General features: G+C 29.8%; 3 protein-coding genes across 3 annotated transcripts; all 3 read left to right on the top strand.

The window, feature by feature from the left end:
* The first annotated feature begins 1530 nt into the window (after positions 1-1530).
* LOC103483853 (phylloplanin-like) lies at positions 1531-2494 on the top strand. The gene is made up of 2 exons (XM_008440673.2): positions 1531-1802; positions 1974-2494. The coding sequence occupies exons 1-2, from the start codon at positions 1607-1609 to the stop codon at positions 2264-2266; spliced, it is 489 nt and encodes a 162-aa protein (XP_008438895.1). The 5' UTR covers positions 1531-1606; the 3' UTR covers positions 2267-2494.
* Positions 2495-6338: 3844 nt separating this feature from the next.
* Positions 6339-7183, top strand: LOC103483852 (uncharacterized). Its single transcript, XM_008440672.2, has 2 exons — positions 6339-6548; positions 6775-7183. Exons 1-2 carry the CDS (start codon positions 6386-6388, stop codon positions 7011-7013), a joined length of 402 nt encoding a protein of 133 aa, XP_008438894.1. The 5' UTR covers positions 6339-6385; the 3' UTR covers positions 7014-7183.
* A 3112-nt stretch (positions 7184-10295) lies between these two features.
* On the top strand, positions 10296-11022 carry LOC103483850 (uncharacterized). The gene has a single exon (XM_008440671.3). It carries the CDS (start codon positions 10457-10459, stop codon positions 10814-10816), a length of 360 nt encoding a protein of 119 aa, XP_008438893.1. The 5' UTR covers positions 10296-10456; the 3' UTR covers positions 10817-11022.
* The last annotated feature ends 1366 nt before the right edge of the window (positions 11023-12388 follow it).

Genomic DNA, 12388 nt, shown 5'->3' with positions numbered 1-12388 from the left:
TATCCATTAAAGTTTTTATGAAATTAAGACCATATATCAATCAAAATTATATTTTAAATCTTGGTTAAAACATAAAATTCCACAAAATTTCATAAATTTAAAAATATCTTCTTAAAACATACTAAAACAATAACTAGTCAAATAAAAAAAAAAAAAACCTCACGCCAATAGATTTATTAGATTATCACTGTGTTATTAGTTGAATAATATTTTTATTATTTGACAATTAACTATTTGTTAATTATAACAATAACCATTGAGATTAGTTATGTTCAAGATCTATCATTGTTTGTTAATACTATACTAAATTTAAAACTATGAATTTAACTTAAATTTTGATTTTGATTTTAGTTAGTAAGAAAATTGGAATAAATTTTGGATCATGAAAGTAGTTCTTAACTTTTTATTTCCAAACTTAAAGGTATTTTTGAAACTTTTCAATAATTCAACAAGAATATTTCTGAAACAAAACTTTAATGTTTTTCATAAGAAAACTAACGGTAAGTATATTAATTTTGAACCATTTTCAAAAGTTCAAATGAAAGTTTCGAAGTTGGATATTTTTGAAAACGAAGATAGTGTATAACGTGTATACATACCAAAATGTTTTTGAAAGTGGAACTTCCGTTATAATCACGTAACCGAAAAAGAGAGTTGAAAAATGATAGCAGCAGGCGGAGAATTTAGAGAACCCAATGGACCCCTAACCTAAATAGCCTTTTTCATACCAAAATCAGAATTGGGATTTGTATTTTGCATATATATATTCCATTGGTACAACCCTTAAACGGTCAAATTTGCTCTTAGGATGTGCCCACCCCATAATAAAACAAACAAATAAACCTTCAATTTCAAGGTTTTGGGACACCAAAGCTGCATGCGTAAACTCTCCAACAATATCCATCACATACACAAATAATATATATTTATATCAACTAGGGAGAGAGAGTAACATGGTAATTAAGATAGGAGACTAAACTTAAACAATAATCATGTTTGAAATTAGTGGAGTCCAATTATTTAACACTGTAACGTAAGTGGTAAGTTTTTAAGAAAGATATTAAAATTAAGTTTTCAAGATGCAATTTTGCATTGGAAAACAATGTGTGAGAAGTAGATAATAAAATAAGAAATCATAGATAGATAGAATTTAAATTTAAAAAAAAAATATTTAACATATAGTTCAATTTTATGTCTAATGATGACTTATTAAATCATTCATTGATTCAAAGAGTTAAAGGAAATTTAATATTAAATTATTTAACATCCCTAAATATTTAATCTTGTGTCTAACTAACAAGCCTCTATTATAATATTACATCCGATAAAACTTTGGACTTTATTTTCTTTGTCTAGTAAGTTTGCACATTCAAAGTCCTAAGCTCTCTCATACCTAAGTTTCACTTTATAAGCTTCTAACTTTTGCATGAAGTCATTTTGAGCTACTTGAATTTACCCATAACAATTTTACTATATATATATATTATCAGAGAAAATTAAAGTCAGAAAAATGTGGTGCAACTTGGGCTTAGTTCTTGCCTATATATTGGCATCATGGGAGTGTGAGTTTGTATAAGCAGATTAGAAGAGGAAATAAAAGAAGAGAATGGGTTTGAAATCGAAAATGTTAGTTATGGTGATGGTTATTGGTGCTTTAGGATCAGCACCATTAATGGCGGAAGCTCAGCTTGGGAATATTATTGGGAGTCTCCTTGGAGTTATCAACGTCCAAGGAGTTGTTTATTGCACCGCCGATGGCAACATTGGCACCATTAATGCCACTTCCACCCCTGTTTTCCCCAGTATATATCCCATTTTTCTATCACTTTCTTCTTTCATTACTCTTCCGTTTTTTCTATCGTTTTTTCGTTCAGTAACTCTTCGGTTTTCTTTTTCTTTTCTTTCAATGTTGTAATGAAAGGTTTTGCTTCTGTTTAGATTTTAAGAATGACAATTTTTTTTTCTTTTTGCAGACGCAGTAGTGCAACTGCAATGCGGAAATGGAAACATCGTGTCAACTACAACAACAAACAACATGGGAAGCTTTTCGATGTTGTTGAATCCTTTGCAATTCCTTCTTTCCACACTCTTAACCGATTGCAACGTCGTAGTGAGGACTCCATTGATCAACTGTAATGCGACGTTACCATCTACTGGATTTCTAACATCGAGAATGCAATTCGTGGGAAGATTTGTGCAGGATGGCATCATGGAGATCATGAAAGTAGCACCCAACCTATTCACATTCATTAGTCCATCTGCTTAAAATGATGCAAGTTGTGGGCTAAATATATTCACCAAAGGGGCAAAGGAATAACAAGAAAAAGTATAGTACGTATTTGAATTTTTAGTACTTGTAACATATGAGTTCTCTCTCAAAATTGATCGAGTACTCATGTTGTTTGTTTGTTGTAATTTGTTGTCGTGTTTATGCATGTTTATTGTTGTTCATTCCAAAAATAAAAGGTTGTGTGCTTATAGTTATTTCAAAAGACGACGTGGAGTTAATTAAATGTACAACTATTATAATTTAAAAGATACATATAATACATATATATGGGTGTTTTATGTCTCAAATAACACATCTAGTGAACATATAATTTGATAACATATCTACTTTTAACTTATAACACAAAATAATTAATATGACTTTATTAAATACACTTATTAGTTGATTATAATCTTAAACTACTCAATTTTTTAATATTTATCATTTAAATTATCATTGGTTCTTAATTAATTAATTTTTATCAATGTGTTTAACCTTTGCCTACTTAAATTTGATATAGTTATGTACAATTTTCACAAATTAAATATAAATATAATTTTTGTTTATGAAAATCTAATGACACATTCTACTCATGAACAAACACAGTTATATTTGATTACTAGACATCTCATTATCAGACATTTATAAAACTTCAAATTAAGCGACTTATCTAAGTGGTTTTTTACTCTAGTGGATGCAATTTTCTTCACTTTATTGATTGGTTTGGTTGTTTGTTTTTTTTTTAAATAAAAAACTCTTGTATTTATTGTAATTATAAGTGAACTTAATTTTCGAATTCTTATTCATTTATCTCAAAACGCAAATAACTATGTTAAAAGACTACCCAATAAATTTAGTTCTATATTACATAACACATTTGGTCATAAGATTATCCTCAAATTTGAACTATGTATAGTTAGTTATATGTTACTAATAGTTATTGAAATGCAAACATGATAACCATACTTCATTGAATTAATACAAATCTGTCCAACGTCTATAATATGTGATACGACATACATACATTCCTACCATGTCAAATCTTTTTGAATTACTTTGACGCAGAACTTCTGTTATAATCACGTACGTAACAGAAAAAAGGAGTTGAAAAATGACAGCAGGTGAAGAATTTAGAGAAGCCCAATGGACCCCTAACCTAAGTAGCCTTTTCAGAACAAAATCAGAAATTTGGATTGGGATTTTGCAAATCCCATGTGGTAGAAATTAAGGGGTCAAATTTGATCTTAGAGTCTGTGGCTTTCCCATGACAAAACAAAGAAACAAAAACTTCAATTTCTAGAATTTTGGACATATATATATTTTGTTTCCTCTCGAGAGAGTGGTTTAATTTATAGAGCATGTTGTTTGACATTTATTATCGTCAGATTTTGATTAGTAAGTAGAATCGTCATTCGAAATATTGAAAAGAGTAAAAGAAAAAATGAAATACATCGATAAATGTGCACATTACTTCAAAGTAAGTAGGACAAACATTAAGTTGAGCTAAAAAATTCACGTCGAACTAATTAAGTTTTTAACACAAATCAATTCAGTACTCTAAACACTGTCTCATTTGGTTTCCTAATCAAGTTTTCAATCATAATTGTTGTATTTTAGTTTTTGGTTTGATTTTTGAAAACATAGATATATAAAGAGTAGCGATGGTTGGTTTAATTTTCAAAAAGAGAAAACTAAAAACAAAATGGTTTTCAAATAAAGTTTGGATGTGTCTAAAATTTTAAATTTGTACTTAGTTAGGATCATTCAACTCTCTCAAAATTTTCAAACGGTAAGTTACAAATTTAGTTTCTAAACTTAAGTTTGTATCCAGAAAGTTGGTGAACTTTAAAAAAGTATTTAACATATATATAAATCATTCTATGTCTAATTAATTAAACTTTAGAAAAGGTGTTAGGATATCCGTTGCTAAATAACGAATTAACCAAAGAGCTTTGTTAAATAAACCAACTATATATTAATGTTGATTTGATGCTTGTTGTTGTCCATTAAAAGTCGATAATAATTTATACCTCAATTATATATCCAAATGTCCAACATAGTTTACAAGTAAATATATAACTCATTTTTCCATATAATCAATTTCTATTCTTAGGATGATTTTATCTTTTGTTTATCAAACATATGATATCTATATATGAATCCTTGGACTCATCAATTTTCAATTCATTTTGTTTATTACTTTTTTTTTTAATTCTGTAGCTCTCCATGAAACTATATCAATAAGTTTTACACTAAATTGCTCGAAGTAAAATTATTGAATATTAGGTTTTTTTTAATTCTCTCGACTAAGACTGACCACATCGATCCAGATAAACAAACTAAAGTTTTTCTTCTTTTTTTTTTTCTTTTGAAGGAATTAATATATAAAATTTGAAAAAATTACATACAATCTTGATGTGCATCTCAATTGAGATTTCATCGAGAATTTTTTCTCTTTAAAAAAATAATAGATTGGATGTATGATGAAAATAATATAGTTCATTTCTTTTATTTGTATTGTTAAATCTAGCTAGTTAATCTTAGTTGGAAAGGATCGAGAAAAACTATTTCAACGAATTCTCTAAATATTTGTGGAAAATAAAAATATTTAGGATGTTACTTTTTAAAATTTTCCTTGTTTTAGTTTTTTTTTTTTTTTTTTTTTTTTTTTTTTTTTTTTTTTTTGCTTTTTCATACAAATATTTACTTTTACTTCGATTTTATGTTACTATATTTATAGATGGTGAAAGATAGATAAATAAAACTTTAACCCCAAAATTTAAACTTGTATCATAAATAGCAAAGCTTTTCATGCATGTTCACTAAAAATGTATTAGTTATGTCCACGACCGAAAATCAAATCAGTTTATTACTATAGAAAATTATCATATACTAGAAATTGCAAATGAATTAACCCATAAGATCAAAGGGTTTTATATATACAACCTAACCCTTTTTAAACCCGAAGACCAAATTCATAAATAACTTAATCTATTAAACTGCAGACATAAATGAACAAAGTCAACTCTAAAAAAATTATTGAAAGTTTAATACGCAAAAGAATAAATTGAATTACAAAAACCAATATACAAAGTTTTCATTAAAAACTAAAAGTCCACTACAAGTATAAAAGAAGAAAGAAAAATACCATCATTCACAAGATATTACTTTACTTATCCTACCCAAATAGGCTAATAGCATTTTTATCCGAAAGAAGAAGAAAAAAATGGACAACTATATATATATATACTTCTATTGTATTAATGTGAATTAAAGGTATCATATGATAGAATATGTGACATATTATGATCACTCCCACTATATCCAATCACTTCTAATTAATTTAATGTGGGCTCTTGCTATACTCACCTAACCTAAAAGGATAGTTGAAAAACTATAGTAGGCCAATTTTGGGGAGAGGCAAGAGCTAAATGTACCCTTTTTTTTTAATAGTAATAATAGTAAATAGATAAATAGTTAAAGATTAATTTTTAATTCCATTTTAGAAAACAAATAAATTATTTTAATCTAAGTAAAAAAACAATAATAACAACGGTAACAAAAAGAATAATACCAATTATTGTAATTGGAATCTCAAATAATATGCATTTAGCTACACCAATTCACCCCATGTCCTTAGAGTTTTTGGTCACAAAAGTCCATTCGATTTTATGTAGAGCAAAAGACAATCTTTTTTTTCTTTTTTTTTCACTTTTAGAGCATGACCAACTTCACTAACAAGTTTTCTCCCTTTCGTAATTAAGAACACATTTAAAATTACAAGTAAAATTTTCAAAATTTGGTATAATAACTTATTTTTGTCACCTTAAAAGTTCAAGAAAATCAATTTTAAAAATTAAAAGAATCAAGTTGTTGCCATAAACGAGAAGAAATTTAAAACTCAATGTATTAATGTACAATAATCATGGAAATGAATGTAAAAGAGACGCAAAGTACGTAATCAACTCCAACTTGTGTGTGTTATTGTTGAGAGAAAGGTGAGAGAGAAAAATGTGTGGTGCAACTTGGGGGGTTGGTTTTTGAATGGTTATATATATTGGCATTGTGGGAGTTCGATTTTGTAAGCAGATTAGAAGAGAAAAGAAAGAAAAGAAAATGGGTTTGAGATCGAAAATGTTTGTTATGGTGATGGTTATTGGTGCTTTGGGATCTGCTCCATTGATGGTGGAATCTCAGCTGTTGGTTAACCCTCTTGTCACGATCAATGGATCTCTTACTGGCATTCCCGGTGGCAGCCTTGTAGGCATCCCTGTCTCAAGTAATAATAATTAACCCAGTTTCCATATAATCAATTTCTACATTTTTTTTTCTTTTCTTAGAGTTTTTTTAGCATGGCGTTCTCTTTCGTTAAACAAATATACCAATCCTTATAGTCGATTTTCAAACACTGTTGTCGTTGTACTCCGTGAAGGCATGAACACAGGTTATGAGGTTAAAAATATAAATATTTTGAACGTTTTCCTCGTGATTTTTACACACAACAGATGCAACAGTGGAATTGGATTGCAACGGGACTGTTTTGTCAACTACAACAACGAACAGCATGGGATCCTTTCTCCTGTCATCGTCATTGAATAATCCTACCCAAATCAATGGTCTCTTGAATGGTTGTGCCGCTGTCGTTAGCACGCCGTTGTCAGTCTTCAACCCGATAGATCTTGAATCTTTTGGAACTTTCAGGTTCAGTACGAACATAAGGATAGTGGATAATGGTGATGACTAACTGAACCAGGTTCCTGCCATTTCCAGTAACGTGGGCTAAATATATATTTACAAAAGAGGATGATGGAGAATATCAATTATAGTATTTTACTACTTTCGTCTGATAAAATTGTACCTTGACTTATCTCTCTAAGTAATTTAATATCTAATAATATAACTACTTTTAGTTTACCCTACCCTGCTTTAAAATAATTATAGATTGTTGTGGTTAAGCAGAATAAAATATTTTAAAATATTTACATTTTCATTTTATCGATAATAATAAGTATATTGTCCATGAATATCATTAATATTAATAAAAATATATGTCGTTAGTAAAATCTAAAATTTTGCTATATTTTAATTATTAAAATATGAATAAGTCAGTTTCTCATTTAAAAATATATAAAACATTTCCTAACCGCACCTTTTTCTACTTTATAAAAACTAGATATTGGGATAATCTAAATTTGTGGAGTTTGTGCTCTATTGGAAAATAATTTATGATTTATGACACTACTCCTAATTTGGAATTAATTTAAGATTGACTAAATTAAAGTTCAGATAATTTTTAAGTAATTCTATGAGTTGTTTATTTTACTATTATTGCTAGTTAAAAATTATATATTAATTAAATTTCTTGAAACTTATAATCTATCTATATGATTTTAGAGAACTTTTTATGTGATTTTTCACTCACCAATTTTCCATTCACTCATGTTACCAAGTTCAAGTTGATTACTCTCAAGACGATGAAATATGCACTTGTTTTAGACGTGAGAATCATGTTAAAGTGATTTTCAATTCGCCAGATCTTGGGCTCATGTGATTACCAAAATGCACATCGTGAATGTGTGTTTTTATGGTGTAAATGATATATAATAATTTTTCAATATAGTACTTGTGAATGTGTTTTTTGAACTGTAAAATGAATAATAAATACTTAAAGTCAATTTTGAAATTAACTCACCATGGCGAAACTATTTTCATTTTTCTTCATATTTGTGTCATTACAAATTTCTTATTCTTTAAAAAATATTAATCATAATGATATACTGTTGGTTCACGTGAATTTGAAACTCAACGTACCTTTTGAGTAAAAATAGTAATTTTAAGCCTTTGTTTTTACATAATTGAGTTTATATATTTAGACTATACAAGTTAAAACGTCTCAATTTAAAGTCGATTATTATTATATTTACGTAATCCAAAAAAGAGTTGAAAAACTATAGTAGGTGGCCAATTTTGAGGAGAGGAAGAGGTAATAAATATAGCTTTTCTTCTTTTGATAGTAATAATAAATATTAATGTATTAAATATTGTGTATGTATTAAAAGATATTGAAGTTTTTAATTTAATTAAATAAGGGGGGGTTTTCATGTTTTTCAAAATTAAAATTTAATTGGAGGCAACAAACGTCTCTTTAAAAGAAGTGATATATATATATATATATATATATATATATATATATATATATATATATATATATATATATATATATATATATAGCTTTACTCTTTATTGAACAATTCCTTCTTTTCTTTTTCCAAAGAACAATGCAATGCAATGCATCCACATAACATTATTTATACTTTTTAGAAGTTCTCTCTCTTAAAAGAAGTTTTAATTAAATATTATTATACCATAAATTAAACTATGTTTATAACTTATTCACCTTTGTTGCTCTTTGTTTATTTATCTATTTCAAATCATTTGGGTGTTATGGAACACATAGATTGTTTTTTTTTTTTTTTTTTGTAATACATATTATTTATGTTATCTAAATCCTATTTTATGATAATTTCGTTTGATAAAATATAGATTGTGTTTTAGTTTGTATTAGTTTTATAATTTGTATTTGTTGGTGTTTGATCTCAATATATTTTTTGAGCTAACATTAGCAAGAGGTTTTCATATTTAGGATGTGTTAGAGAGGTGTTTTTATTATTATTATTTAATTATTAAATGCAAAAGTACATCATATAACACGAGGCCATCAACTAAAAATGGGCAAAAGGAGAAATAAGTTTCTGGTTGTAACTCCTTTTAGATAGTCGTATAGATGGATTAAAGAATCGATATTGTATTTGAATTTCCAAAATCACAATATTTTTATAATTAGTAGTTGCAAAGTTTTTGTGTATGAATTTAACTAACTCGAGAGGGCTAGTGAGAGAAGTCTAAATGAGCTTAGAGAGAGCTTGATGAACTCGTAAGGTAAGCTTAGAGGAGCCTAGGAGATAACTCATGGTAGAAGCTTAAAAGTCCAGGAGAGAGTTTAGAAGGAGTTCAGATGAGCATATGGGAGAGCTCAAGAGAAGCTAACAGGAGCTTAAGATATAGCTCAAGATCGAAGACCTATGGAGAAGAGCTTAGAGAGCTTCTTGGCATCTATGAGATAAGCTCATAGGAGCTTTGGAGAGAGCTGAAGAGAAGCTTAGAGGGGCCTTGGAAGATCCTAAGAGAGTTTAAGAGCTCAAGAAAGAGCTTAAGAGGAGCATAAAAGAGAAATCGAGAAGATCCTCGAAAAACTTAAAGAGCTTAGCGAGACCCATGAGGTAAGATAAGAAAAAAGTTTGAAGGATCTTGGGAGTGAACTCTAAATGAGCCAAAAAAGGAGCCTATGAGAGCTTAGAGAGGACGAACTCAGTGGGACTCAAAGGGTAAGCTTAGTTGAGCTGAAAAAAGCTTAGAAAGAAGAAGTAAGACTCTGAAGAAAAAGTTTAGTCTTCTAGAAGAAACTCACAATAGGAGAATCTATATAAAAGAGCTTGTAGGGAAGAGCTTAAACTCCTAAGAAGAGCTCACAGGAGCAAGATAAACCCATAAAGGAGAGTATGTAAAGAAAACTTAGTCTCCTGAGGAGAGCTACCTATAAAGGAATGAAAACCTAGCCCTATAATAGGAGTTGAGAGAAAGAGAACCCACTGAGAAGAGTAACCTTCAGGGCAGTGCCTAATTGAGCTCAAAGAATCTATAGAGAAAGACATATCTAAATGATCAAGTATGAAATTATTTGGATTTTCAAGGATGAAAACAATCAATAAAGTTGCGTTGAGAACACTTATACATATAAGTTACAATAATAGTGTAATAGACATAAAATTATGATTAGTTACAAATCATTATTCTATATAAACGACATAGATCATTGGTCTATGGTATGCTAAAATAGCCTACATGGATACTTAATCTTTCTTAGTTCCCGTAGACATTTGGTTGTTTTGACAATTAACTTATTTTTTTTTTAAAAAAAAAATGAACTTCAATATGGTTAGTAAGAGAGAGTTGAGCACACTAGATAAAACCCCTATCTTAATCAGCGTCTCTTCGACTTCGGTTTTAACCAATCCCTAATCCCTCTTTTCTCTTTCCCTCTTCCACTTTTCCTCTATTTCTTCTTCAACCCAAAAAGAGAAGTTGAATTCAAAAACAAAGGTCACTCTCAAAGTGAAAGGAAACGAAATGATTGAAGAACGCCAAGGTGGAGCTCCCCACGCCATTCTCCTGGCCGTGGTTGTTGCCATCGTCATTGTAGTCCCTTTCCTACTCGGCGACCAAGGCGAGGCTCTCACCGACGCCATTTCCGACCTCCTAAGTCCCTTCGGTCTCCTCCTCCTCCCCATCCTCCTCCTTCTCACCATCCAGTTCCTCTCCTCCGATCGCGGCTCCTTCGTCTCCGCCATCTTCTCCTCCGGCGAACCTGACTCCATCCACCGCGTCACTGGATCCCCCGTCGGCGTTGCTCTCTTCCTCGTTCTCATTCTCTTTCTCCTCTATAATCGGATTTCCATCTTCGGTGGCGACGATGATTCCGGCGACTGAAATTTGTTTGTTACTTACTTACTTACTTACTTAGATCTGTCTTTTCTTGCCATTTGTTCTTCTTCCTTGAGTTTTTTTTTTTTTCTGTGTATTGTTGTGTAAAGCTTTGCTTGATGAACCAAAGAGGAGTGAGTTGTAATTGACATGTATGCCCCTGAGAGACGGAGCATTTTCATTGGTGCAATGAAGTATTTGAAATGTCGAAACTGTCCTTACTTTTCTTAGGTCCTTGTCATTGAGGTCATTTTCGTCATTTCGTATTCCCTGAAAAAGTAATTCAATCGGTCCAGATTTTTTGTTTGACTGTCGGCGATCGGCCGGTGGTGGCCATTACTTCTTCTTCCTCAAATATTCTAGTCTTTGTTTATGGAGTTTTTGAATCAGAGATTTCTGCATGCAATTTTAAAAGAAAAAAAGGATGGGAATCTAATAGTGTGAGTGTGATGAGATCTGAGTCTTTTTTATTATTGTTTCTTTATCTAATTATTAGTTCGACAGTGTTGAAGTTTATATATATATATAAATATTTGAATGAAGGCAATTGGAAGTCCTAAAGCTCCGGGTTAGCTCGGCGGCGATGGGTGCCGGCGAGGGTCAGAGAAGCCATGTGAGGGCGGAATCTCTTGAAGAGAGATTGTGTTGGGTCTGATATTTCTGTGGTCTGTACAATTTTTTCGCCATTAAATGGGTTTTAGTGTTTTGTATGTTTACGAGACAGAATCTGCTGCCATTGATAGCCATTGAGGCCGCCTAGTCTACTTTGTTATTCCACTTTGTTCATAATTGCGATTTGACCTTGACTTTGATACCAAATTCATATGAACTCTTGACTATGAGTTAATGGTTAATAACTTGGGGTTAAATTACAAATTTGTTTGGAAAAAAAAAAAGTTAGGACCGATTAATTAAAAGCTAAGTTTTCTTTTTAAAACACAGCCTAATTATAACTTAATTAGCATGGGAGAGTTAATTGCAACTATGATTAATAATCATGTATCATTGTAATTGTTTTGTATGTAGTTAAACTACCTTTTGCTTTCGAACTAATTGATGTTATAGATCGTCATGAAATGAGATTCTGCTTCGAAGAAAAATAAAGTTTATATACTTTGGTAACTTGAGTTTGATTCTTATATTTGCAACTTTCTAGTGGATTAAATATTACGATGGTCTCTACTAATTATGCTTTTGTTTATTTTAGTTTTTATATTCACTTTAGTTTATTTTGGTCTTTAAGGTTTTTATATGTTTATTTTGGTCCTTCTATTTTGCAAAAGTAATAATATTGATCTTTTCATTTTTATTTTTCGTAATAATCTTGATCTTTTCATTTTTATTTTTGAGGGACCAAAATAAAGTTTATTAAAGTAAAAAAACCAAGAGTGAGAATATGAACTAAAATAAACTAAATCCAAATGGATAATTGCAATTAGTAGACACTTTTAAGAATAACTGGTAAATAACTCGCGTGATGCACACGAAAAAATTATAGTTTTAACTTAACTTTATAGAATTGAAACAGTGATTTCAGTATTTTCATATTTATATCATTTTTATATTCACGTCGTAATT

Source organism: Cucumis melo, chromosome 6, assembly GCF_025177605.1.
Source record: "Cucumis melo cultivar AY chromosome 6, USDA_Cmelo_AY_1.0, whole genome shotgun sequence".
Classification (NCBI taxonomy): Eukaryota; Viridiplantae; Streptophyta; class Magnoliopsida; order Cucurbitales; family Cucurbitaceae; genus Cucumis; species Cucumis melo.
Note: the sequence above shows the minus strand (reverse complement) of the source record. Positions and strands in the feature narration are given on the sequence as shown.